General features: G+C 41.7%; 3 protein-coding genes and 6 non-coding genes across 10 annotated transcripts; 8 read left to right on the top strand and 1 right to left on the bottom strand.

Annotated features, from left to right (window-relative positions):
• Window positions 1-90: 90 nt before the first annotated feature.
• Window positions 91-15,016, bottom strand: LOC137137175 (coiled-coil domain-containing protein 171-like). 2 transcript variants are annotated; one of them, XM_067523109.1, is made up of 25 exons: window positions 14,478-15,016; window positions 13,699-13,847; window positions 13,036-13,321; window positions 12,378-12,528; window positions 12,102-12,271; window positions 11,759-11,905; window positions 11,574-11,666; window positions 11,224-11,384; window positions 10,764-10,902; window positions 10,577-10,664; window positions 10,384-10,499; window positions 9,763-9,852; window positions 9,485-9,688; window positions 9,156-9,323; window positions 7,063-7,230; window positions 5,566-6,064; window positions 5,110-5,220; window positions 4,775-4,944; window positions 4,305-4,448; window positions 4,037-4,216; window positions 2,897-3,042; window positions 2,553-2,607; window positions 2,342-2,473; window positions 2,105-2,257; window positions 91-1,857 (listed from the first exon to the last, which is right to left on the bottom strand). In XM_067523109.1, exons 2-25 carry the CDS (start codon window positions 13,815-13,817, stop codon window positions 1,654-1,656), a joined length of 3,894 nt encoding a protein of 1,297 aa, XP_067379210.1. In that variant the 5' UTR covers window positions 13,818-13,847; window positions 14,478-15,016; the 3' UTR covers window positions 91-1,653. The 2 variants fall into 2 exon arrangements, with proteins under 2 accessions (XP_067379210.1, XP_067379209.1); XM_067523108.1 differs by having other exon boundaries at window positions 13,675-13,847; window positions 14,478-15,013.
• Window positions 7,948-8,021, top strand: trnan-guu (transfer RNA asparagine (anticodon GUU)). Its single transcript has one exon. It is a non-coding gene; the product is annotated as a tRNA-Asn (tRNA).
• On the top strand, window positions 8,125-8,198 carry trnan-guu (transfer RNA asparagine (anticodon GUU)). Its single transcript has one exon. It is a non-coding gene; the product is annotated as a tRNA-Asn (tRNA).
• trnan-guu (transfer RNA asparagine (anticodon GUU)) lies at window positions 8,302-8,375 on the top strand. The gene has a single exon. It is a non-coding gene; the product is annotated as a tRNA-Asn (tRNA).
• trnan-guu (transfer RNA asparagine (anticodon GUU)) lies at window positions 8,463-8,536 on the top strand. The gene has a single exon. It is a non-coding gene; the product is annotated as a tRNA-Asn (tRNA).
• trnan-guu (transfer RNA asparagine (anticodon GUU)) lies at window positions 8,624-8,697 on the top strand. The gene has a single exon. It is a non-coding gene; the product is annotated as a tRNA-Asn (tRNA).
• Window positions 8,785-8,858, top strand: trnan-guu (transfer RNA asparagine (anticodon GUU)). The gene has a single exon. It is a non-coding gene; the product is annotated as a tRNA-Asn (tRNA).
• Window positions 15,017-15,114: 98 nt separating the features above from the next.
• wdr55 (WD repeat domain 55) lies at window positions 15,115-18,187 on the top strand. Its single transcript, XM_067523150.1, has 4 exons — window positions 15,115-15,709; window positions 16,182-16,288; window positions 16,674-16,943; window positions 17,145-18,187. The coding sequence occupies exons 1-4, from the start codon at window positions 15,158-15,160 to the stop codon at window positions 17,482-17,484; spliced, it is 1,269 nt and encodes a 422-aa protein (XP_067379251.1). The 5' UTR covers window positions 15,115-15,157; the 3' UTR covers window positions 17,485-18,187.
• Window positions 18,188-18,416: 229 nt separating this feature from the next.
• On the top strand, window positions 18,417-26,444 carry LOC137137176 (hepatoma-derived growth factor-related protein 2-like). Its single transcript, XM_067523110.1, has 13 exons — window positions 18,417-18,558; window positions 19,312-19,474; window positions 19,569-19,633; window positions 19,712-19,847; window positions 19,960-20,376; window positions 20,754-20,978; window positions 21,808-21,859; window positions 21,967-22,808; window positions 23,243-23,349; window positions 23,426-24,695; window positions 25,254-25,355; window positions 25,503-25,815; window positions 26,274-26,444. The coding sequence occupies exons 2-13, from the start codon at window positions 19,391-19,393 to the stop codon at window positions 26,285-26,287; spliced, it is 3,627 nt and encodes a 1,208-aa protein (XP_067379211.1). The 5' UTR covers window positions 18,417-18,558; window positions 19,312-19,390; the 3' UTR covers window positions 26,288-26,444.
• Window positions 26,445-26,468: the final 24 nt, after the last annotated feature.

Genomic DNA, 26,468 nt, shown 5'->3' with positions numbered 1-26,468 from the left:
AAGTAGCTTTATAAGACATCTTAACACATACACAAGGAGCCTGAGGGGATGTGAGGATGCTTTTTCACTTTAATAGAAATCCACAGGGACACACACACACAGACACACACAGTCATCTTGCTAATGCAGCAGCCGTAAAATGTTTGTCGTGTTTTTCTTCTTCAGACTTAAAACTTTTCTCACTTTGTTCGTCTACATTTCTAGCATCATTGGCTCAAACCTCCTACACTTAGAACCGAACACTACGCAGAGCACAGGAGCTGCCGGTCACACTTTAATACACACTACAGTGTTTCTAATTGTCATGTCCACAACCAAACACATGTTAGGGTTACTTACCTACTTTCTCTCTCTGTCCGAGTGACTGGATATCATTTTACACTACAAATCAGCACAAAAAACAATCAATAAAGACCAAGAAACTCTCAGATCTCTGCTAACAGTCGCTCCAACAGAGATTCAGAAGTTCTCGGCATTGACGAAAACCTAAAGGATGAACAATTAGATCGGACTCACAGTAATCAAACATTTAAAGAGCTCTGAGAGCATAGGGGCAAAGATTCTGTGGTGTGATGACCCGGAATTAATATCTGTGGGCAGAACTTCAAGCACTATGCCTGGTGAACGTCAGTCGCTGCTCCTCACCTGCTAATACCATCTTAGGTGGAGCTTCTGGGTGGCAGCATCATGCTGAGTGGGCCCGTGTGAGGGGCAGCTAAATACAGTGAAGTTCTTTAACAGTGCATTAGACCTGAGACTGGGATGACATATCACCTTTAAGCACAATGACCGTAAGCAAACAGAGAGTTTTGGCGTGTCTTCAGGACACGTCTCTGACTGTCCCTGAGAGACCTATTTGAAGACCAGGCTTAAGTCCCACAGAAACCCCATCTGTGGAGAGACCTGAATATGAATATAGTTCACAGACCACTCCTATCATGGCTGATTACTTCACGTCTTTATGATGAGCTACAGTTACACTTGAAAGGAGAGAACATTACATTTACATTAAAGATGTGAATGAATTTTGGTTTTTCAACAATAAATATTGTATTTTGGTTCACTTGATGTCTATGCGTATTCCACAGTCTGTGGGTTTCTATCAATCTACTCAAACTTTAACATTTAAGTCATAGGCACCCAACTGAATTCAAGACAAGATTTTAGACATTTTCTTTCTGGAGAAACTATAAATTAGCAGAAACAGTTTCGTGAAGGTGACACAAAGTCTTAAGCATAAGCAGCTGCTGATCTGTCACACATTATCTGTCATAACAGACGACCATATGGGCTTCACACATCTGCCACCAGGCGGCTGTGTGTGTGCGTGTGTGTGGTGAAACAAATACAAAAACACTACAAATAACCATGTTGAAAATTATAAAAAATTCATATAAACTCTGTGCACTTTTTGTACAGAAAATAAAGTTTGGTTGTCTGACCAGCTTCACATATTTCAGGTTTAGCAGTTTCTGTGACTCAAACATTCCAGGACTCTTCCATGACTTGTCCAAACCTAAAACTAGAATAGTTTTCACAAGAATAACTGAAGTTTGAAAATGTTATGTTGTGTGGAAAATAATGTTTCAGGGTCTCGCGTGCTACACGTCGTCACATAAACAGGGAAAACTACACAAGGCTGATTGTCTTCTGTTATCTCCTCCCTCCTCTGTTGTTCTTCGTGGGTTTCTTCTTCAACTTAACTTCAGGGGGATTTTGAAGGGGAGAGGAAGCGGGGAGGAAAGTTTGGGAGGGGGCTGTGTTTAAACTGACGATGGGTTCCTTTGACAAATCAGATGAGGGAGCAGATTGAGATGGTTCCTCATCAAGTACCAGAGATGCTTTGGCAAACTCCACCTGAAACATGGACAAAGACAAAGATTATTTATTCTCCTTTTCCAAATACCACAAAACTAAACTCTCTGTATTTTTTTAACCCAAACAACAATTTTATCATCAGAATACTCAATAAATTTTATATGATCAACGTTTCAGCAAGTATCCATAATTATAGAAATATAAACTGACACAAAAACTCAGAATTTAACCCAAAACATTCAGATTACAGTACAACGACATGGTGAAAATAAAACAAGTCTCTTACGGGGACAAAGGCCAGGTTGTCACGGAGACAGGCGTCCTGCAGTTCGCTCCGCAGAGCAGTCACATGACTGCGGTTGGCGGAGACTTCCTGCTCTAGCCAGTCGATCCTGGCACTGCAGGTGTGAAAGAGCTGAGAGACGGTGGAGAGAAGGCTCTGCCGAAAGAGAGAGAAGGAAGTAAGTGATGACATAATAACTAATGAATAAGTGAAATAAGAAAAAAACAGAACAACAGAAACCTGACATGCTGCCACTTCTGGGCCTCCCATGATGCCCTCTGCTCCACTCAGCTCCAGGTGCTGACTGGGTAACAGAAGGGGACGTCGCTGAGCAGACAGTGGGCGCTCTGATTGGAGAAAACTGTCCCGGATCTGAAGACCACAAGTGTCATGTTACCAGATGTTTAGAGATGTTCTCTGTGTGTTGGTGTGCGTGTGCGTGTGTGTTCACCTCTTTGTAGCTCGTCTCTGCAGCCTTCATGTAACTGATCAGACAGTCCTTACGCCTAGGACACAAACAAGGAGCATATCAGTGCAGATGAAACACATAAGAACACTGACAACAGCTACAACATATGATATGTATTTTTTATATGTTACAATAAATAAAGAGAGAGAGAGAGAAGACAAAATCCGGATCGTCAGACAAGAGAGAGATTTAAATGCCAAAACATTTCTTCAAACATGTTTACACTTCTGTCATTCAGCAAAAAGATAATTTTTTCCATTTCTAAATAAATTACTCAATTAAACCAACTCTGACTGAACACTGATGGAATAAAATGTGTGCGTTACCCGGTGGCGTCCCTCAGCTCATCCTCGGCTCGCTGCAGTCTCTCCTCTAGCTGTTTCCTCTCCTTCTGAACCCCCGACAGGTGCTTGCCCAGAATCCTCAGTGAGCGCTCTTTCCGTCTCAGCTCCTGCCGAGCCTCCGACAGAGCCTGGAGACAAACAGAGCAACTGCAGCTTAAGAGTTGGTCTTGATGCAAGTTTACAGGCTTAGTGTCGTAGTAATCTGTAGTTTCTCATGTTAGGATGAGTTGGAGCTGGGCCATATGGAAAAAGGTCACATATCGTTTTTATCATACCGGTTGATATAATTATAATTACATAGTTAAAGTCAATATTCTTTAATCAAAGATGCTGACAAGGCTTTTTGAGTTAAAGTAATTTGTTACTGTTGCTGGTTTGACACTATATTCTCATTCTTATTTTATGGTGTTTGTGTTTGAGGTGATGTGTTTGTTGGTTCAAGTTTCCGCCACTTGCAATCACATACGTTTGATTCTCATCTTATTTGTTGCAGAACCACTTTCAGGTGCCTCAGATTTTCTCTAAAAATAACTCTTCCTCAAACTCTGCTTGTTCTGTGTGCATGTCCACATGAATACCATGTTTGATAACACATGGTTATGCAGCTATACAGTCAATACAATGACAGGACACATTGTTATTATAGAGGAATTCTTGATGACGCATGATATTGGATTTGTTATGGCACAGCCCTACATTTGACATAGTGCTAATTTACCAAACTAGCATTAAATATTGTCCAACTCCTTTATTTGACAGAGTTATGTGAGAAAGCCATGTTTGTTTGCTTTTCTGATACTTCTTGTCTTTTTCCTGAATGGACTAACAAAATATAACTGATATGGTTTTAGATAATGCACATATAAAACTAATGCTATTCTATTCACAAACGCATGTCATATAATATATTTTAGGTAATAATTTTGTCTCTACCAACTCTAGATAGAAGCACCCAGCGATAAACTGAATGCTCCACTGTGGTCACCATCAAGTCGCTGCTGCTTATGTTGCTGGAAGACTGAAAAGACCGAACTTAGCTCTTTTTCGGAGCCAAAACGGTCTAAAAAGCTCCATAGACCTGTGTGTGTGTGTGCCTGTGTGTGTGTGTGTGTGTGTGTGTACCTGTGTGTTCTGGCTCAGTGTGTTTTGTGTGTTGGTTTCCTCAGATGTGTGGGTGTTGACTCGGAGCTGCAGTGTGTGCAGCTGATTGGTCTGTTCCTGGATCAACATCTGAGCCTCCTGCTCTCTGTTCAGAGCCTGACAGAGCTCCTCACACACACTGTGGAACCGCTCAGCTGGGACCTGCACACACAATCATTGCACAGATGCACAAACACGATGGAACCGTGTTTATCACAAAGACAGTACAGGTGTGAGTTTTCAGACTAACCGTCCCGTATGTGTCATCTCTCTCTTGCCTCTGTCCTTTCTTCAGACTAGCCACCTCCAGCCTCAGGCTCCGCCGCTCCACCTCGGCCGAATGCAGTCGTTGGCTAAAGAGCAGGAAGTGCTCCTGGAGGGTGGAGACCAGGGCCTGATATCAGGACACACAGTAAGAGATCAACAAGTGAACAGACGTTTCAGGAAAAGACGTTTTTAGGAAAATCTTCCAGACCAAAGGTAAATTATTGCTTGTTTTCATCACTAAGAGGGAGAAATTTGTTGGGTTACCCGGTTGGGTGCCATTAAAACAGTCGCAGAAAGAGAAGTCTAAACAAAATGGAGTAATTAAACAACATATAAAATAGCGCATAATCATCAATGAATATCAAATAATATTATTCATTGATAGTGATGGACAAAAATGTGTAATCACACCCATAAATGTTAAAGGTGTTGTCTGCAACTGTGTTTAGTGACCTTCATCTCGGGTTGTTGAGGCATTACTCTGTTCAAGCCAAGTCTCAGGCGGCTGCTCAGTGTGCCCTCATACACTCTGTAGGACACTGCGTCTGACTGGTCAAGAAGATAATCCAGGAGACGGGACAAACCAGAACGAGCTGCTGACATCACATCTAGAGGGGAAGAGCCTAAAAGGAGTCAATAGGAGATGCTTTCATAAGTGTCTGCAGGTATAACGGAGTCTTTGGGTCTGTCCCAGTACCTGCAAAAGTGTTACGCAAGTGGGCACATGACCATCAGCAAATCCTGCCAGTGTGGGGACTGAAATGGACCCAGAGCTTAGGTTTGTTCACCTGCGTGTGCTAGCGCCCCTTGCAGGTCAGCCATGGAGGACAGAATAGTGAAGGAGAGACGTTTAGAGCGAAGCCAGCGGGAACATTCGTCTTCACGACCTCTGTCTTTATCTAAAACAGAACACAAAACTCTCAGGCAGTTAATCAATTAGTAACATGGTAAATATACAGAAAAAATTTGTAGTCAACATGTCCTTAACTTTTAAACGTGGGATTTACAAACATAAAAAACTAAAAGATTTAGAGACTTAAACAATCATTTAAAATAGTTGCAATTAGTCACTTATTTAGTTATTTGATTGCAAAGAAAATACTGAGCAACTGCTTTGATTGTTGTTTAATTACTTTAGTCATTTTTCTGGGTTTCAACAATACAGACACAAACTGGAAAACATCAAGCAGGTAAGTTCCTTCATTTTTACTGACTTATTAGACAGAAATGACCAACTTCTCTACCTGTACAAAGTAGGAGTTGTCCCTCCTGTGTTGCCGTAGCCAACTCTCCACAGACACACACTGCAGGACCACTGCCACTCCTCTCCAGTCGAAACAACACCGCTGTCGTTTTAGCCAGAGCACACCACCTCCTCACCGCCAGCACCACACACACACCCCTCCTCCACCGCCTCACTGCTCTCCTTCCTCTTTCCTCCTTTTCATCTTTTTTGTCACCTCCCAGAGCGTCAGCCAGCTTCCTCACCTCCTCCTCCAGCGCCCTTCTCAATGCTAGCTGTTTGGACAGGAGGGTTTTCTGTTCAGAGAGAGTTTGCAGACGACAGTGGGCGTGTTTCAGCGCTCCGGCCAGCAGAGCACAGGCTAAAAAGAAGGAGGCCGACTCCCTGCGGCTTCGAGAGAGGCGGCCCTGGAGCCGGGATAGGTCAGAGGTCAGTGACGAGCACTGGAGGTCCAGAGAGGAGACATGTTCCCGGAGAGACTCGCACTGAGAATGACAAACCTGTGGGAGAGAACATGGGTAAATGATGACGTCTGCTCTCAAACCAATCCTGGGAAAATACTGGTTGTCCACTGGTGAGATAAGACTAATTTCCTGCACTGTAAAAGGGAGTAATGGCCATAGTGAGGAGTCATGTCGCCAAATGGTTTGGATTGGTGCCGATTTAAAGGCCGAGAGTTGCAGCTTAAGATCAGCACATCTTAAACTCCTGGACACAGATTGTGGTGGTGTTGCCTTACTCTACTACAGACATAAAACTAACTTCCTGAAAACATCAGCCAAGCTTCCCTGCTGCTTCCTACGTGTTGCCAGGTGGTAAATTTAATATGATAACTCCCCACTTGGATCTAAAGAGAATCTTAAAGCTGTTTTATTATTTTAGAAAAATGTTAAGTCTGTTTGCAATAAACTGGCTCACTTGTCTTACTTGTTGTTTCTGGCTTTAATCACAGGGGGACAGTACTGGGCAGGATTTTTATTACTTCCAAGTGCAGTGTGGGTCTTTGTATTAGGAACAGTGCTGTTAGTTTGTTGCGTAAAATAGCAAGTAAATAAGCACTTATCTTGTTAAAATATAGGTGGAAAGGCACTTTTAAGATATTAAGATCAATAATTCGAGCATATTAACCATGAATAAGTTTTGAATAAAAGGACCTTTAGTATCTAGATAAACAATTCATGAGGCTTGATGAGGACATCCTTAGTATCCAACTAACACTCATTTTTCATGGATCTTAAAGCACCTGTACTTTGGGGAATGTTAAACAGCTGCTGTAAAGAGAATTTGTCCCCTTGGGGACAACAAAACTAAAAGAGAAGTGATGATTATTGTATCTGTCATCTCATCACTTGATGGAGAAGTCGACCAAAGGGACAGTCGACTGAAAACTTCCTTCTTTGCCTTCACAGCTCTACAAACCTCCACAGTTCGTTCTGCTGATTCGGCAGATCAGATTTAAAATAAAAACACCCGGGGGATGAGTGTGTCTGTGTGTTACCTGCAGCTCGTTCTGCAGCTGTGTCACTGCGTGTGTGTGTTGCCTGCTCCAGGCCTCCTCCCTTTTCCTCACGCTCACCTCCAGGCGAGACAACACACACTCCTGACTGCGATGCAGCTCACGCACGCACACACTCTTCTTCTCACACGCAGTCTGTAGGTTGGCGATCTACAGCGTAAGGTGAGGACAGGGACAGAGTAACGTGACAATTAGGTTACGTTACTCAGTTAATACTTTAGTATATAATAAAGTGTGATTCAACAATCTGATTAAAATCCACTATTAAGACTAAAACAATCAACTTACTTTGTAGGGGTTATACAATGCTGGTTTGTCTGTGGTTTCACAGGAAGAACTAGTATTAATGCAAAAGAAGCTAATTTGAACTGTTTATCTTAAAGACTCTGGTTTTCCACCATCAAGTCTAATGTCTAAAATCTTTAAAATGCTTGTGGGTAACTCCTTGTTTGATGCCTACAGAAATAATGTTCTTCGTTAAGCACTTGTTTTTTCGTACTTACAAAATATGTGCTTAGGACTTCATCTTAGGAATTCAAAGTAGAAACTGAAGGTACTTCTACTTGTATTGGAGTACTTTTAGGCAAGTAATTGCACTCTTAATTTGTGTACTTCTAACATCTCTAACCACTAGTGAGATACAACAGGATTTATCCTGTTATTCAGGATTTATCCTGTGGTGCACTCATACGTCTCTGTGGCGCAATCGGTTAGTGGTTCGGCTGTTAACCGAAAGGTTGGTGGTTCAAGCCCACCCAGGGACGTGGTTGCTTCAAGGTAACCTAAGGTATCCTTGACACTTTTATATTTTACAGAGTTTAGAATTATACACTTGTATCCACGCCCCCTTAAACTACCAGTACAGATGTCTCTGTGGCGCAATCGGTTAGCGCGTTCGGCTGTTAACCGAAAGGTTGGTGGTTCAAGCCCACCCAGGGACGGGGTTGCTTCAAGGTAACCTAAGGTATCCTTGACACTTTTATATTTTACAGAGTTTAGAATTATACACTTGTATCCACGCCCCCTTAAACTACCAGTACAGATGTCTCTGTGGCGCAATCGGTTAGCGCGTTCGGCTGTTAACCGAAAGGTTGGTGGTTCAAGCCCACCCAGGGACGGGGTTGCTTCAAGGTAACCTAAGGTATCCTTGACACTTTTATATTTTACAGAGTTTAGAATTATACACTTGTATCCACGCCCCCTTAAACTACCAGTACAGATGTCTCTGTGGCGCAATCGGTTAGCGCGTTCGGCTGTTAACCGAAAGGTTGGTGGTTCAAGCCCACCCAGGGACGGGGTTGCATCAAGGTATCCTTGACACTCTTATATTTTACAGAGGTTAGAATTATACAGCCACGCCCCCTTAAACTACCAATACAGCTGTCTCTGTGGCGCAATCGGTTAGCGCGTTCGGCTGTTAACCGAAAGGTTGGTGGTTCAAGCCCACCCAGGGACGTGGTTGCATCAAGGTATCCTTGACACTCTTATATTTTACAGAGGTTAGAATTATACAGCCACGCCCCCTTAAACTACCATTACAGCTGTCTCTGTGGCGCAATCGGTTAGCGCGTTCGGCTGTTAACCGAAAGGTTGGTGGTTCAAGCCCACCCAGGGACGGGGTTGCTTCAAGGTATCCTTGATACTCTTATATTTTACAGAGGTTAGAATTATACAGCCACGCCCCCTTAAACTACCAATACAGCTGTCTCTGTGGCGCAATCGGTTAGCGCGTTCGGCTGTTAACCGAAAGGTTGGTGGTTCAAGCCCACCCAGGGACGGGGTTGCTTCAAGGTAACCTTAGGTATCCTTGATAATTTTATATTTTGCAGAGGTTAGAATTATACACTTGTATCCACGCCCCCTTCAACTACCAGTACAGATGTCTCTGTGGCGCAATCGGTTAGCGCGTTCGGCTGTTAACCGAAAGGTTGGTAGTTCAGAACCACCAACACTGGTGACACTGTTTTATTTTGTAGGGGTTAGAATTATACACTTGTAGCCAGGTCCCCTCAAGCACTCACATATTAATATTAATATAAATGTCATTCAAATATCATGTACCAGGACCTGTTTACCTTTTCGTTGGCTTTTTGGAGGTCAGAGGTCAGCTGATCAACCTGTTCATTGATGACATCACACAGCTCCTCCCAGGTGAAATCACCCAGTATGCTCTGGGGCTGATCGAGGAGGACGCAGCCGGCCAAAAGTCGCTGGTAGAGACTGTAGAGGAAGGACAGATGGGCCTAACACACAAACACAGACACACGGATGTCCGGTGTGATTAACTCAGCATCATCAACAGTGTAATTAAATGTTTAATACATGATGACATTATGGTGGTCTGCAGTACGGCAACACACAGGAAATGAGGGAGAGAGAGAAAAAGAGAGAAAAACAAAATCACCTTGGACTCTTTCTGGTGTTGGTGTTTTATCTTCTGGATTTCTGCCATCTTCTCCTCCTTTTCTCTCCCTTTCACTCGCTCCCCCTCCTCCCTCTCTCTCTGCAGCTCGGCCTGCAGATCACGGCTCTGTGTCGACCATTCAGAGCACTCTTGGCGAAGGCGAGTCACCTCCTCCTTCAGTTTGACCAACACCTGCTGAGACTCCTGTAGGGCAGAGGCACGGTGAGCAGTCATCCTAAAAACACCTGACTTCCCAGATAAGTCTGGCCTGTGTTTACCTCCATCTCCCTGCTCTGATCTGAAGTCAGCTGTTGGAGAGTTTGGTTCTCCTCTCGCAGCTTCTCTAATGCAAACAGCAGATCCTGGACCTGTTAGGGAAAAGAAGCCTGCAATTATTTCCTGTAATTGTGACTACTGTGACTATGGTCGCGCTTGCTTTGAACTCGCTGTCTGCATTGTTGAAATTTAGAGAAATAAGATCGATGGAAGCACAGAGGGAATCCAGCATTAAGGTTGCAGAACTCAAAAATCTAAGTGCAACGGCAGTCTCAACTTTTTTAAACTTTACAGGGAACAAGAATAGCAACGGGTGGTGCTCCTGGGGCCCCTGCCGACTGGAAGAGACAAATTTGGTCCAATCAGCTGTCACGACCAAATCACATTCATATATAAGCTCCCATGTCATCGTGTGTGTTTTCCCTGAGGCTAAAAATCCAGTTTACTTGTGAGGGTGCGTGTTGTAGGTTTGCAAGTTATAAATTGGCAAATTTGTGAAAAAAATAATAATTTATTTGATTCTATGGTCCACTGAGTAGCAACTGATGCATTAAAAGGATAAAAAATATGCCAGTGTGTGTGTGTATATGTTAGTGTGTGTGTGTGTGTGTGTGTGTGTGGACCTCCTTGGCAGTCTCTTCCACTTTGTGTTGGTAGGTGCCAAGAGTCGTCTTCAACAATTGCAAGACTTCAGCAGAAGGACTCCAGCTCCAGTCCTCCTTTACTGGAGGACCACACCCTGCAGACACATACACGCACACGTTACCTTGTGAACTTGCTACAGGTGGTTGCAGCAAGTGTGTGTTGAGTGTTTACCTGTGTCTCTGTGTTGTTGGAGTGTCTCCCTGATCTCGTTCAGACAGTTCCCAAAGAGCTTGTCTGCATCAGAACGTCTCATAGTTGCCTAAACACAGAAGAAGAAATTAAAGCATCACTCAAGTCATAAAAAGACATTCCTATTGTTTTCACTGTGCGTTTGTGTGTGTGTGTATGTGTGTGTTACCTGCTCCAGCAGTGAACGTGTGTTACTGTGCTGTCTCTTTTCTTCCTCCAGCTGTTCTGTGAGGTCAGAGGTTGTTTTCCTCGCTGTGTCCATGGCAACATTTTGGTGAGATTTGTACTGCTCATACTCACTCTGCAACCTGCACATAAATGTCATTGTAATAAAGTAAATCTAAATATATATATGTGGAAAATAACTAAACTGACAACATCATTAAAGTGAAAGAAAATGAAACATAACTATACAATATTTAACAATATGTATAGAAAATGTATGTATGTATTGTGGTCAAGTAGAAGATTAATTGGCTCATAGACATGTTTTAACACAAACATTAGATAAAATCATTGTTTAGTTTGAAGGGGCTTTTTGGCAATAGGCCAAATATATATGTTGGAGCGTATTGTTTTAGCCTGTGTGTAATGGTTTGTTATTACTGTTGTTAGTGTTGCATTCTCACCGCTCCAGAGTGTGCTCAGTGCTGCGTCTCTTCTCTCTCTCCACGCCGTAAGCTCTCTCTACCTCTCCGAACTTAGCTCTCAGCAGCTCCAGGTCTGACTGTGCCTCCTGCTGGCCAGACCGCCCGGCCACCACTGCCTCCTCTAGGTCCCGCACCCGCAGCTGACCCAGTTACAAAAACAATTAATTTTAGAAACGCTGCTTTATTTTAGACGTTCTTTCAGCCCTTAATCATTTCCTGTAATGTTTCTGTAAAAATATATGTAAATATGAAATTCATTATTTATTTAGGGTAAAATAGAGACAAAGTTGTTAAGAGTTTAACTGTGTGGGTTTCTGTGTGACTGTCACCTGGAGGACCTCAGAGTTGAACTTGAACTCCAGGTGAGCTGCTCGCTCCACCTCGATGCTTGCCTCCAGAGACTTTATCCTCTGATCTGACAGCTGAAGAGAACGAACGATCAGATCAGCCACTTCCTCACCTCTCGCAGTTCTTCCTGCCACCTGTATTTCTACTTTCTCTCTATTCTCCTCACCTCTTTCTCTCTCCTGCTCCTTTCCTCTCTCTCCTTCAGGTATTTCATTTCCTCAGCTTGTCGTCTGTTAACCTTGGCCTCCTTCTCTCTCTCCTTCTGCACTTCTGCTATCCTCCTCTCAGACTCACTCAACGCCTCTTCATGATCCTGGAAGACAAGAAAACAACAAGAACAGCTACAATCCTGATTCTCATCTGCATATTAATGTCTCCTTCGCATTGAATCCTGCAAATCAAAATAAAAACAGCATTAGTCATAAACGTAGCTGGCTCTCCACTCTTGAGAAGGTTGAAAGTAGTAAAACCAGCACCCGATTTTAACTCTGTGTGTTTGTGTGTAAGACCTGCAGTAATTGGTGCAGTCTCTGGTTCTCGGAGCTGAAGCTCTGAATAAATTTGTCTCGCTCTTCGATATCCTGCCGCAACGCATGCTTGTCGTCCTCCCTGGACCGCTGGGTGATGTCAAGAGCTTTCTTCAGCTCCTGCACCTTCTGCTGAAGCTCGGCTGCTTGCTCTATCACACACACACACATACACACACACACTTATTTACTCCTGATGTGGCACATTTGCATACTGATAAACCACAAGCTCCTGCAGGGTGCGTTTGATTTGTGTACCTGTAAGTGCCTGTTTGTCTCTGCTAAGCTCGGTGGCTTGGTCAGCGTGTCTCTGGCTCACAGTCAGCTGGTACTGAAGCTCCAACCTCTGAGCTTCACCTCGCTCCACTGAAGATCTCAGGTGGGTCAGCTCCGCCTGCAGCCTGCACAGCTGAACTCACAAACAACACCCAACCCAGCCCAAAACATTAGAACCAACTCTTAACATAATGCATTACTATACAACACATATCACGCACTTTGACCTCAGTAATAAACACATAGTAGAACTGTCACCTTTCTGACAGTTTTAACTTAACAATTAAGAAATTATAACTAACTTCTAAATAGTATTTTCCAAGGTGTTTTGAACAATGTAAACACCTTACAAATATGTGCTAAAGCACTCTACTGTCTAAACAGCCCAATCAAGTGTGTTAGCATGTAGTAGCAGGTAAAGTAGCCTGAGAAGAAGTGTCAGCAGCAAAGCAGAAGAGTGTGTGACACAGACACCTGGTAAGTTCTGACTTTGTATCTTACTTCCCAATACCTGGATATAAACTGTTAAATGTAAAGAAAACATTTTATTCATCCCTATTGGGTAAATATACATTATGGCACAAGATAAAAAGTTTAAGAACTCTGAGTCAAACTGTCCTTCAGTTTCATTTAATCTCACCTCCTGGTTGTGGCTAGATGTCAGCTCCAGTTTTTCTTTCTCCAGCTGGTTGATTCTCCACCTCAGGCTTTCTGAGTCTTTGCTCCTGTCACGTCCTTCTGACGCTGCCCTCATCCCTGCCCCATCCCTCTCTCTTTCTCTTCTCCTTCCTCCATCTCCACGGCTTGTGCATCTCCTCCTTTCTTTTCCAATCTCCTCATCTTCCTCTTGTTCTTTTTCCACCCTTCCTTCTACATGTCCTGCCTGTTTCTCTTTGTGTTGCATAGTGGTGATGAGCTCTTTCAACCTGAAGAAAGATCAGAAATCTAGTATGTTTGAAACCACAAACATATGCAATATGACTACAGAGGGACAAAACAATCTTGAAGAAATGCAAAAATAAAAAACAGATGCCGAATTAAAGAACTACATAAAAATTTGTCTTTTACAATTGTAATTATAGGATACCAACTGAAAAATAACAATATTTTAGAACCTGTGTATGCATAATATAATACTTCAGATTATATTTTCCCAGCTTTTTTAAATTCTGCCTGGGGTTTCTAGAAACGCATACGATGTTGAAAAGCAGCAGGGTTATACTGTTGGTGTATATATCCTTGGTGTTAGTACATAAACATAGAAATTCTCAGTCCCCACCTTGCCGCCCCACCCTCTGAGCACCTGGCGGAGTTGACTGCAGCTGTCGGCTGGATGCCCCGTGTCTCTGCTCGGCTCTGCGCACTCTCACCCCGCCTTCCCCGGCTAGGCTTTCTCTTCCGCTCCGCTCGGTCCGCCTGCATGTCTCCGCTGCTGAGCCAAGTTTAAAAACCCTGGAGATGCATTTCCAAAGGTCATCGGTACATAAATGTGACTTTATGCTCATCACCATATTAAGGCAACTGCGTCAACAAAGATTTGTTCAGATTTCTTTTTACCATATTATTAGTAAATTAACAGATAGATGCTCATTACATGTGACTCTACAGACAAACCAACCGACAGCAGAGAGCCTGCCGGTTGTTTTGGTACCAGGTCGGTTGCTTGGTTGCTGACGTTACCTTGCCAGCAGACGCCGTCAAGCCAAATCGGTCTCCATTTACAAATCCACATCCATTATATAGACTACTACTGTCTATATTCACAACAGCTTGCCTTATCCATTATATGCCGAATTTACTAGACAGTCGTATTAATTCAGGTACTTTGTTTATTCTTTTTCTAGGGTGTCTATATTTTTCCTAGTAAGCATACATTTTTTTAAATCCTACATTTGGTGAATGAAATTTTGTTCATATACGATAAACAGCTACAACAAAGACACTTTTCACGTTTAACATTGATCGTAAACAGTTTAGTTTACTCCAAAATCAACTTTAACCACTTCGATATAGTCTTCGTTGCCTATTAAAAGTACATCGTTAATAAGAAAACACAGAAATAGCTCTTTTATAAACACTTACTTCAACATTTAACCAGGAACCGTTTGAATCTGACGCCATCTTTAGTATAGCGTCCATACGTCATTTCCAAAAAAGTTCTTGATTGGCTCATTGATCAACCAATCGTGAGTGTCCATTTATGTGGCTTCCTTTATGGATTTCCATTTTTGGCATTTTATGTATGAATATAACTCTCCAAAATATAATACAGTATAAAGTAGCAAAAATGTAAATACTCAAAATGTAAGTACCACTAAATTGCACGTAATTAACATCAGTTATCAGACCAAAATATTTAACTTTTTAATCCACTAAGCAAGTCATCGTCTTATATTCTCACTGAAGTGAATGAAAATCATCAGTGCTGCTTGTGACGTTTTCTACGAACTTATTTATTCTGTCATTTATTCTGTCTTCTGTCATGATTTCACATGTTGTAAGTAAATCTTTTTAATCAAGTGCTATATATTTATGTTGCTTTAAGAACCTGAACGATTTGTCTACTACTATTTAACTACTAACTTTGTGGCAGCATTGCCCCTTGTGGTGGCATTAAACTACAAACTTTGCTTTTATATTTTATTGATTTTGAAGTTGCTGTATTATTGTTGTATGAACACACTAGGGGGCACTGTGATCCGTATTCGCCAATAAGCCTGGTTTAATTCAGCACCGGAGAAGAGGGAAAGCGGAAAAACAACATGGCTGCGTCCATACAACACGCTGAAATCGCATGTCCAGAAAAGGGAACAGTAGAAATGGACAAAACAGAAGCTCCGAAAACTACCAGAGACGTAGAATCATCAGACTCGGATCCGGAGTCAGATCCAGATCCAGGTGAGGACGAAGACGATGATGAAGGAGAGCCGGCCGGACCAAAGATCCGAGACACCCCCCAGGACATAAAGCTAGAGGCGATTGCCAACACAGTAGCGCTTCACCCGACCCAGGACATCCTGGTATGCGGAGACGTAGACGGGGATTTGTACGCCTTTTCCTATTCGTGTACGGAGGGAGAGAACCGGGAGCTGTGGTCGTCCGGTCACCACCTGAAGTCCTGCCGCCAGGTGCGCTTCTCCGCAGACGGGCTGAAGCTCTGCAGTGTGTCCCGGGACAAGGCCATTCACCTGTTGGACGTGGAGCGGGGGCAGCTTGTCACCAGGATCCGAGGGGCGCACGGGAGTCCTATCAACAGCCTGCTGCTGGTGGACGAAAATATCATTGCGACTGGAGACGACGGAGGAACCCTGAAGGTCCGGACAGGAAGTATTGTCCATATTTTAAAACTATGTCCAAACCATGTTAGGAACATGCATCCCAAATAAATATACAGACGCTAAGACTCGCCTTATCTAGTACTGTTTTTATGGCCAGAACTGGACTCTCAAAGTTGACATTTCTGGTCTAACTTAGAATTGCTGAGCTGTTTTAAATTGTCCATACTGGGTTTTTTTTGGTCCTGGTTTGTCGGTTTTGAAAAATGGAAACATTAAATTATCAGCCTTTAATTATCAGTGTGCTGCTTAAACAGAAGGAAAGTCCTAAGCTAATAACCCATCAGATGGTCCTACAGACTGGACCAAGGGCATCCGTAGTAAAAGCTGTGCCAAATTAACATGCAGACAAATCTTCTGCTGTGGTGACCCTGAACTCACGGGATAAACCAAAAGGATAAAAACATTTTACATCCTCCAGATGTAACTTTGTGTGTCTTTGTTTCTGAAGGTGTGGGACATGAGGAAGGGAACGTCCATCATGGATCTGAAACACCATGAGGATTACATCAGTGATATCACTGTGGACCAGGCCAAAAGGATCCTACTCACAGCCAGGTTATACTAATAATAACAATAGCCGGGATAAAATCTTCTGTAAGACATTACTATTAAATACCAGCAATTTTCAAGGACCATACAAATGTTGCGGGCAAAAGCATTTTGGATATACATTCTTCAGTGTGCAATAGTTCTACTGTTTCAGGACTGAGTCCATTTTGCTCTTCACCAACAACCCCTTCAGCATCCGAGTTTTCAGAAAGAAACAATTAAATCTATGTAATTAAATTCATGTCGTTAATTGTCTACTCAGTTTGTTTGGCAAACTAGGGGGTGTTTGTCATGCTGGATAGCTTCTTACTTTCAAATTTTGGACATCAGTTTATTTAAAATGTTCTACTTTAATCCAGGCTTTAATTGTATCTCCTATAATCCAAAACAGTGGTGATGGCACCATGGGCGTCTTCAACATCAAGAGGCGACGGTTTGAGCTGCTGTCGGAGTATCAGAGTGGCGATCTAACCTCAGTGGCTCTAATGAAGCGGGGCAAGAAGGTGGTTTGTGGATCCAGCGAGGGGACAATCTACATCTTCAACTGGAATGGATTTGGTGCCACCAGCGACCGCTTTGCCATCAAGGCAGAGTCCCTGGATTGCATTGTCCCCATCACAGACAACATCATGTGCACCGCCTCTATGGACGGATATATTCGGTCAGTTGTGTTACCATTGGGTACCACCAGTTTTTAAAGGTTTGCCTTAAGGGCCAGCTTACAAATTACAGTAAAATCAGAGGTTACAAATATGTTGGCTTTTTAGGTAATTTCATAAGTATTTATAACCAGACTCATTGATCAATTGATGTTCCTCATCACATAGTGAGTTCGTTACCTCTTCTCTCTGTCCTTCATCAGAGCCATCAACCTCCTTCCTAACCGGGTTATTGGCTGCATCGGGCAACACCTTGGCGAACCCATCGAAGAGCTTGCCAAGTCTCGAGATTCCCGCTTTCTGGTGAGCTGCGCACATGACCAGCTCATTAAGTTCTGGGACATTTCCAGTTTACCCAAAGCAACTGTTAATGAATATCGCAAGAGGAAGAAAAAAGGCGGACAAATGAAATCTCTCACCAAGAAAGCTTTCGGGGACAATGACTTTTTCGCAGGACTTGTAGATGAGCCTGAGAAAAAAGAGGAAGAAAAGGATGAAGATGAAGAAGAAGATGGCAGTGATAGTGACAGTGACAGCGATTAAAAAAAACTTTTCACTTAGTTACAGGTGGAAAACAATACTGTGCCTTTGGACAGTTTGGTCCTAGATGTATCTTTAAAGGTACGTCAAACTGTCTGGAGAATAAGTATATTGAAGATTTGGACAAGTATTATTGGTGTCCCATGTTAAAAACCACTATCAGTAAATGAGTTTACAAATAAAAGTGAGGCTACAGACTGAAGTGTGATGGGATAAACAGCGAGAACACGAGCAAACATACACTTAAAGTACTTGGAAAGAACTTACATTACAGAACTGTAATGATAGAGCTAAGTGCTTTTAGTGCTTTCAGAGGAAGAAGAAATGGGTTTGAATTTACACTTAAATCTGCAATAAAAGGAATGTTGGGATTCATTATTTCATTAATTATGCTTTTAATGGACCATTAATGGTTTAAATCACATCCTAATTTATTCTGTCTGTTTGTCTTTAGGTTGCCTGTCTTCATGCATTTGAGAATTTTGACTTATTTAAGATTGTGTGTTTTCAAAAATGTTCTCAAATCAACAAAACAAATATTGGTATCTTAACCCAATGACATTTGATTGACTAGATTAGAATGAAACCTATACCCAATATATCACTTCCTGAAATGTAAAATAGATGTTAGGTCATACATTTGAGCTTTTAATGTATTTTCTGATTTGCAGATAATAAATGACCCATTTTGTGGGGAACTAATCAAGTTAATTTTAAGCAGAATTTAATGTAAATAGGTATGGCTGTTTCTTTTATGTATTACAAACAACTAATTATTAAGGCTGAAATAACATAAACTGGAGTAGTAGTTATAGTCCAGCCTTGAAGTAATGGGCTGTGCCTTCACCTTGGATGCTATTCTCACCTTACCTCACGTTTTCTTGTAAATGGTACAGTCGATGCCCCCCTTTAATTGGTACGATCCAACCACAGGCGGGAAAGCGTAGCAGGTCATGTGACTGGAGCATAGCGAGCAACATGGCGATGAGGAGAGTGTAGCTTAGTAACAAGAAGCGTCCGGTTGTAGGAAAGAAACACTGGGACGTTAGCTTTCACAGGACTGTCGTGCAGTTTTCGGTAAGTGTGCGTCTTATTGTCCATTCAAATAGAGAATTGCTAAAACCAACCTAAAACATGAATTTCTCCCCCAGCCGTTTGAGCTGCTAAGTAGCTAGCTGAATATAGCATCTTCCAACTTTATTGTAGCATCAAAAACAGCCCATACATGCAGCTAGTAACAAGGTGGAAGGTGCTGCGGCTAGTTTCTGCACCAACGTTGCTGTATTTGTAAACAGATTGATCAAAAACGAAACTACCGAGATACTGTGTGGGTTCACCGCTTCAGTGATGACTCAGTTGTAGAATAATAACTACACCAGTTGTTTTCACTTAAAGTTGGGTTGTGAATTATTTGGTTAAAATATTGCGACAAGGGAAAGTAAAGGCTGAAAGTGATTTGAAATGATATTTCTTTAATCATTCAAGCTCCCAAAGTTTGAATTAATACCAGTCATTTTATACAGTGTCATACTTCTATTTCAGTACATTTCAAATCTTTAGCTTTTTACTTCACTGCATTTATCTGACGGCTGTTGTTGTTTTACTTTACACAGTAGGCTACAGCAAGAACATGATGACAAACTATATGAATAACTATATAATTATTATGAATAAACAAGTAAGTGAGAAAAGATATACATATCCATAGGGCAAGAACATGTACATATATGCAAGTCAAACAGCTTCTAAAAGTTAAAAAGGAGGATGCAAGTGGTGCAAAGATTGGATTTATTGTTAAATGGGAAATGCTAATATGTTTCTGTCAATCAGCGAGTGTCAGAAGCAGGCTGAGCTGTAGAGGGGTCGCTCATACGAGTTCTTCTGTGTGTTCGAGCTCTGAAGCGGCAGGATGCCAGGGAAAAATGGTGACCTCTTTAAACCAGGAGACCTGGTGTTTGCCAAGATGAAGGGCTTCCCCCACTGGCCTGCCAGGGTATGGCCACAGTGGCAAATATCTGTACTTAATCTAAATACATGTTTCTAAATGTAGTGGATTTTATGTAACCTTTATACGTGTGTGTTTTCAGATATGTAAGTCAGAGGATGGAAACAAGAAGCGAGTTACAGTGTACTTCTTTGGGACCCATCAGATGTACGTGCACACACAGCTTCTGATTAGTCAATTCGTGTTCTTTGGCTGAACTCTGATTAACCTCTTATTTCTCCTCAGAGGGCATATCCCTCCAGAGAATATCGTTCCTTATGTCGGGAACAAGATGAAGTACGGCAGCGGAGTTCGCATCAAAGGCTTCACTGAGGGCATGTGGGAGATCCAAAACACACCTGGAATCGGGAGCAAACTCAAAGTCTGTGTCTCCATTCTGCCTTTAGTTAAAAGATTCTCATCAATTCTTTTTCAAAAGCTGATGTTTTTTTCCATTGTGTGCAATCCATTTAATGATTCTGTTTTCTCTGCAGGTTCCAACAAAGAGCAATACACAGACAGGTCCTGCTAAACCCGCTTCTTCCTCCAAAACAACAACTGCCGAATCAGCACCTTCTGCTAAAACTACATCTGCTAAACTGACAACTACTGTTAAAACAACAAATGACAAAATGAAAAGTCCCCCAACTAGGTCTGGTCACAGTAAAATTGCACCTATAACAGTTAACAGTAAACCAGCTAGAACTCCTACAAGAGCTTCATTAAGATCTGCTCCTGAGTCCAAACAAATGTCTGAAGAGGCTTCCACTTCAGAAGATGTCCAACCTACAGATGCCTCAGAATCTGTTGTAGCAATAAGACGTAGAAAGGCAACATCAAGTAGTGATCGACCTACAGGAAAGAGTACTAGACCGAGTACTATTAGTGTCACTTCTGAAACAGATAAAGAGGTAAGAGGATTTATCGGTAACTTAAATTAATCACATTCACTTGTTTATACTTTATCAGATTCAGTGCTGCAAATATAACAGGTTATATATAGAGGTGATGTAGACAGGTCCTAAAGATTGCTCCGTGTTTGCAAGAACTTGGTATGACTTTGTGACCATTATTACTATTATTATTATTATTATTATTATTATTACTACATTATTAGTGCTGAGTTCCATGAATTTCTCAAAGGGAGTGTGGTTTTAATAGTCAGAATTGAAATAAACGGTGCAAAAAGAGGCTAAATTTGTATCCTGTAAAAATGTTCTGAGACGTTGACGTCTGGTTCTTGACTTCTATTTTGATAAATATTGTGTTCTCTAATTTTATTTCCCAGACAACAGAAGACAAACCTCTTTCCAAAGCATCTTTCTGTAAAACCACTTTGGACACAGAAAAACCAGATGCTAAAAAAACAACTGAAAGTGAAACTTCCAACAAACTCCCAACAAAGGCAACAGACTCTAAACCAGCTTCTGAAAAGGCAGAAAGTGCAACAGATCCTGCAGAAGCAGCTGCTACAAGCCCATCTACCACCAGGAGAAAAACTACAGTGTCCATGGTAAATACACTATTATGGGTTTACCTGCAGGAGGTCTTAGTTGTAAAGACACTGCTGCTGCTGCTACTACTACTACTACTACTACTACTACTACTACTACTACTACTACTACTACTACTACTACTACTACTACTACTGCAGAGAGCAACGAGAGTGAAAGCTGATTAACAAAACAGCACTGTTTATAAAATGGAAGCCTTACAGGACTTAATGCCCAGTTTTCACATTAATTCTTATCTGACTGTGGCTGTAGAGCCATAAAGTAAATAATCAAATCTACGACTACACGTGCAATTCAGTCAGATCTGATATTACAGTCTGATTAAATTTGATTTGATCACATTAAGGAGAAAAAAAATAAGTCAAGGTTTAGCCACCCTAACGCCTAAATCTAGCAGTGCTGAACACTGAAATCATGTTACTCATCTACTGATACATGTTCATGTAGATTTCCAGTAACCAGTTTTTTAAGTGCATGTAAACGGTGACCAATCATTGGATCCCGCTGATGGTTTAAAAACAATAATAACTTTTATTCATATAGCAGTTTTTGAAAAAATACTCTCAACCATACAGGTTTCTCACAAACATACACTTCCCTTTCAAAGTATTTGAACAGCAAGGCTAATTTATTTTTGCTTTACACTGAAGTCAAAAAGAAGATCAAAAGACATCAAATGAAAGTTCAAAATTCCAGCTTTTATTTAACGGTATATGCAGCCAAATGCATTAAAAAACAAAGCTAACACAGCACTGTCTGTACTGGGAGTTTTGGGCCCTAAAGAGGCAGATAAGTGTTTGGATTAATCCTTGATTTGTTGGATTTTAGGCTGATGCTGAACAGCAGAAGAAGAAAACGCCTTCCAGTCCTTCTGTGGCAGGTAACGGACACGTCCACACATGCTGCTTATCGTCTTAAAGGATAAATTTCACAAAAGGGTAACAACTGAGGTTATTTTAAGTGTCTGTTTTCTTATTTTTCCAACAGTCAATAAGAATGTGAAGTTGACTCCAAGACAAACATCCCAGAATGATAAAGGACAGAAGGAGCCAGAAGAAGATGAGGAGAATCAGGAAAAGGAAGAAAATATGTTTCTGGGTAACAAAGGGGTGAAGAGGAAGAGGGAAGAAAAGGATCATGGAAAGGACCTTCAAAAGAAAGCAAAAGAGAAGGTGACAGAGGTGAAGAAGGAAGACAAGAAACCAGCAGAGAGCCAAGGAATAAAAAGAAAGAGAGAGGAACAGGAGAAAGTAGAGGATGGGAAGCTAAAGAAAACAAAGCAGGATGAAAGTGAAGAAGGGAAGAAAGGCATCATTACCCATGAGAAAACAGAGAAGAAGTCGGAAGAAAGCCAAGGGATAAGGACAAGGAGAGCTGAGAAAGGGGATCAAAATGAGAAGAAAATAAAACAGGACGAAAATGAAGGAAAGAGAGAGGAAAGGACAAGAAGAGAAACCAGGTCAAAGAGCGAGGGAAGAAAGGGGATGGGAGAAAAGGAGATGCAGCCGAAAACAAAGAAGGATTCTACAGAAGGAAAAAGAGAAATGGCAAGAGAGGAGTGCCAAGTAAATAAGAAAAGGGGAGATGAGAAGGAGGTGCTAAAGAAAGCAAAACAGGATGAAGGTGTGGAAGCAAAGAAAGATGAGATGGAGAAGACTGGAGAAAAGTCAGAGAACAAAGGAAAAAAGATGAGGAGAGCAGAGAGAGAGGTAGAGAAGGAGAAAAAAACAAAGGATGCAGGTGGGGAGGGAAAGAAAGAAATGACCATTAAAGAAAAGAAAGCCGAAAAAGAAGAAACAAGGAGAGAAGGCCGTTCTGTGGATGAGGAGGTAAAGATGCTTTAAATCTCTTTTGTTCACTTTTCTCCACTTATTAACCCTATAACAGTGAATCTAGCTGTAATTTCACAGTTTTGTTTAATGAAATAAAATTAGCGAAGGCAGCAAGTCAAGAAATCAGAATGAAATTACAGACTGTGCTACTTGAAACGTCAAGTCCATAAGTGTTTTGTGCATCAAACTAGAATGACCAATAGTCGTAGTTACCAGCTTAAGTCCCAGAAGTTGCATGTTGTAGCTATAATGCAATAAAATGACAAAAAGAGTGAAAAATAATGTGAGTCTTTTGGAGATTAAAGATTATCACTGCTCTTTCCAGTCTAAGAAATGAGCCGTAGTAATCAATATTCACGGTTGTTACAGATTAAACTAGTTAATGCTTAAAGTGAAACTAAGTTGTGTTTGCTTGTTTGTTTTTTCTTTAGCGGCAGCGGCGTCTTGCAGCCAAGAGGGAGAGTTTGTTAAAGTCTCTGAGAGGTTTGCTGAAGTCTGGAAAAGAAGGGAAGAGGAGGGAGATGACAAAGTCGACTCTGTAAGACAATCACGCACACACATACACAAAGTTGGACCAGATAAATACAATTATTAATGTTTATTTTTAATTATAGGAAAGCTGGAGAAGGAGGAAAGAAGAATATGGAGGTGAAGAGGACAACTGAAAAGAACAGCGCAAAAGAATCACACTTAAAAGTCATCAGCAAGAAATCGAGCATCAAAGCCTTGATTAATAAGAAGATGGTTGGCAAGAAAATAAGAGAAAAGCTTTACTCCAAAGACAAACAAAGTGCTAAGAAAGAAGAAAAGGTCAAGGGAAAGGCCTCCAGCCAGAAAACAACAACAGAGAAGATAAAAGATGAACACAAGACAAAGACAGAGCAGTACAAGAAAACAGAAAACCCAAACCTTACTGACAAAACTGTAAGTAAAACAACAGAAGAACTAGAGGAGGACAAGGAAAGCGGGCAGAAGAAGGAAGACAAGATAAAGATTGAGACAAAGAATGATGAGGTAGTTAAAGAGAAGAAAGAAGACAAGAAGAGCAATGAAACAAAGCAGCACAAAGACGAAGAGAAGAAGGATGAGAGAAAAATAATTGGAAAGATTGTAAAAGCACCAGCCAAGCAAGGAACAAAGGTTCAGTTGAAGACGATGATGGGAGGAACAACTGCAGTAGGAGTGGTGGAGGAAAGGAGGAAGAAAGTGGAGAAAACAAGCAGAGAGGAACTGGTGGAAGAGAAGAAAAAGAGTTCAGAGAAAGCAAAGGAAAGAGAGAAGAAACTTGACAACATAAGTTTGGACAAAAGCCCAACTGTGGAGAGGAAATATGAAAGAATGAAAGACAGAAGCATAACAGAGGTGGAGAAGGAGAAAAAGCCCAAGGAGGAAGACAAGAAACATAAGAAGTGCAGCAGCAATGCATCAGCAGCCAAAAAGAGTGAAGAGCAGAAAGAACAGAAAGAGACGAAGCATGGAACAGAAACAATGGAACAAACGAAGAAAAAAGACAGTGAAAAACCCACCAAGGCAAATGAAAAAACTATGAAAGATCAGACAAAGAAAACGGCTGCAGAAGCGGAGCAAAAGCTCACAGAAGAGACGAAGAATGTGGAAGAGAAGAAAAGTGACAAACGTCCAACAGAGAGCGAAGAGATGACAGCAGAAAGTTCACAAGCTGAGTCAAAATGTAAAGAAGATAACGATGTGGAGAAAGGCGGCACGGACAGTAAAGCGCAGGGCGAGTCGTTGGATGGAGGGAAGTCGGAGAAGAAGGTGCAGCCACAGGCAAAGCAAGAAAGAAGTTCGACCATGACGCTGACTGACTCGACTCTGCACAGAATCCACGGAGACATCAGAATTTCACTCAAGTCCGATAACCCTGTAAGACACACTCACTGTACGGTACACTGTGACTCATTATTACGATGCAAAGTTGTTGTTTTGTTGTTGTTGTTTTTTATGTTAATGGCTCAAAACACTGAAATCTTAAAGATGTTGTGTATAGTGATGAATTAATATCATCAACTGAACTTTTTTAGCTCTTTTTTTTTAGCTTAACGGAGCTGAAAGCTCGTTTTAATTTTGTGTCAGTGGGCGGCAGTGGCTCAGTTGGTAGAGTGGCTGCCTACCGACTACGGGGTCGGAGGTCTGCGACTGCTCTTCGCGACCAGTCCACGACCGACAGACGACTACAGTCTGAATATTGTGGAGAGGCAATTAGTGTATATTCAAATCATGCTGTGCTCTTCTTCTGCAGCAGTTTTATGGAAAAAACATTAGAGACACCAATTGTTTATTTAGCTAAAGCTCATCTTTGCAAAACCTTAGAGCATTAATTTCCATTTGCAGATTATCGTTAGAGTTTAACTGTGCTACATTTGGGTTTAAACTGATCTGTTTCCTCCTTTGTTCTGTTTGTCTTTTGTCTCTGCCTCCCAGGATATCAGTAAGTGTCTGACAGCATTGGATCAGCTCAGCATGGTTTATGTGACATCCCAGCATGTTCAGAGACACAGTGAGCTCATTGCAACACTTAGAAAGGTAGAAAAACACACTAATGGAGCAGCAAATATTCATATCTTTAAGTAAAAGTATCAGCTCTACACTTAAAATGTATTCGTTCTTTTGTAGACAACAATGGTCTGACGATGTCATTGTGAAAGATGTTTAAATTACCTAATGTTCCAGATGCGGTTCTACAGAGCAAACCAGGCCATCATGGACAAGGCCTCCATGCTGTACAACCGCTTCAAAAACGCCTTCCTTGTGGGGGAGGGGGAGGAGGTGGTGAGCGCCGCCTTGCTGCACTCGCTGCTGGAGGAGAAGGGGATGGAGGAAAACCAGAGGGTGGAGCTCTGCAGGGAGAAGAGGGAGGGGGTGCTACATGAGGTGAAGAGATCCATGGGAGACGGGGAGGAGAGGAAGACGACTGACGAAGGAAAACAGGAAGAAGAGAGTGGAGAGGGAGAGGAGTTGCAGAACAAAGAGGAGAAAACACAAGGTAGATACATTGTTTTTGCTAGTTTTAATAAGGAAAAATGCACAAAACTCATTTAACTTCTAAAGCAAAAATAATTTTTAAATGAATTATTAGACAGCACAGTGGTGGAGGTTAGTCCTGCTGCCTGACTTGGGGAAACCAGATTTCCTGTTTACATGACACTTAAGAAAGTAGCTTTCCCCCAAAAACCGACTGTGAACCGGTAACTTAACCTCATGTAAATGCACTTTCTGTGTTGGCCTGTCCAGGATGGACACGGCCTCTCTCCCAGTAACAGCTAGGGTTGGATCCATAACTTATATTTGATGTTTTTAATGTGTGTTGTGATTTAAGCTCAATGATTTATTATAATAGTAAACAAAACTTTTTTTTTTTTTTTTTTTAAACTAGTATGGCGTCTTCACTGTGAGTTATTTACAATTATGTTTTTGGTTTTGTTTGTTTTTTTTCCCCCACAGCCCCAGTGGACTGAATATGAATATGAATATGCTGAATACTGAATATGCTGGACTGAACCATTCTTTGCTGAGGGGTCGTGGAAAAGTTCCCAAACACATGAAAAATGAGGAGTTCCAAAACAATTTACCTCATCACACACACACACACACACACACACACACACACACACACACACACACACACACACACACACC

This window comes from Channa argus, chromosome 12 (assembly GCF_033026475.1).
Source record: "Channa argus isolate prfri chromosome 12, Channa argus male v1.0, whole genome shotgun sequence".
NCBI classification, from domain to species: domain Eukaryota; kingdom Metazoa; phylum Chordata; class Actinopteri; order Anabantiformes; family Channidae; genus Channa; species Channa argus.
The sequence above is the reverse complement of the archived record's forward strand: the minus strand, read 5'-3'. Positions and strand labels throughout refer to the sequence as shown.

Excerpts from the sequence above, each read along its gene's own strand:
- LOC137137176 (XM_067523110.1), top strand. The coding sequence starts at position 19,391 with ATGCCAGGGAAAAATGGTGACCTCTTTAAACCAGGAGACCTGGTGTTT. Across the intron at positions 19,634-19,711 it reads TTCTTTGGGACCCATCAGAT|AGGGCATATCCCTCCAGAGA; the intron begins GTACGTGCACAC and ends ATTTCTCCTCAG. Across the intron at positions 25,356-25,502 it reads TCATTGCAACACTTAGAAAG|ATGCGGTTCTACAGAGCAAA; the intron begins GTAGAAAAACAC and ends CTAATGTTCCAG.
- LOC137137175 (XM_067523108.1), bottom strand. The coding sequence starts at position 13,817 with ATGCAGGCGGACCGAGCGGAGCGGAAGAGAAAGCCTAGCCGGGGAAGG. Across the intron at positions 10,903-11,223 it reads ACTGAGCACACTCTGGAGCG|GTTGCAGAGTGAGTATGAGC; the intron begins GTGAGAATGCAA and ends ATTTATGTGCAG. Across the intron at positions 3,043-4,036 it reads CACTGAGCCAGAACACACAG|GCTCTGTCGGAGGCTCGGCA; the intron begins GTACACACACAC and ends GTTTGTCTCCAG.
- wdr55 (XM_067523150.1), top strand. The coding sequence starts at position 15,158 with ATGGCTGCGTCCATACAACACGCTGAAATCGCATGTCCAGAAAAGGGA. Across the intron at positions 15,710-16,181 it reads ACGACGGAGGAACCCTGAAG|GTGTGGGACATGAGGAAGGG; the intron begins GTCCGGACAGGA and ends TTGTTTCTGAAG. Across the intron at positions 16,944-17,144 it reads TCTATGGACGGATATATTCG|AGCCATCAACCTCCTTCCTA; the intron begins GTCAGTTGTGTT and ends GTCCTTCATCAG.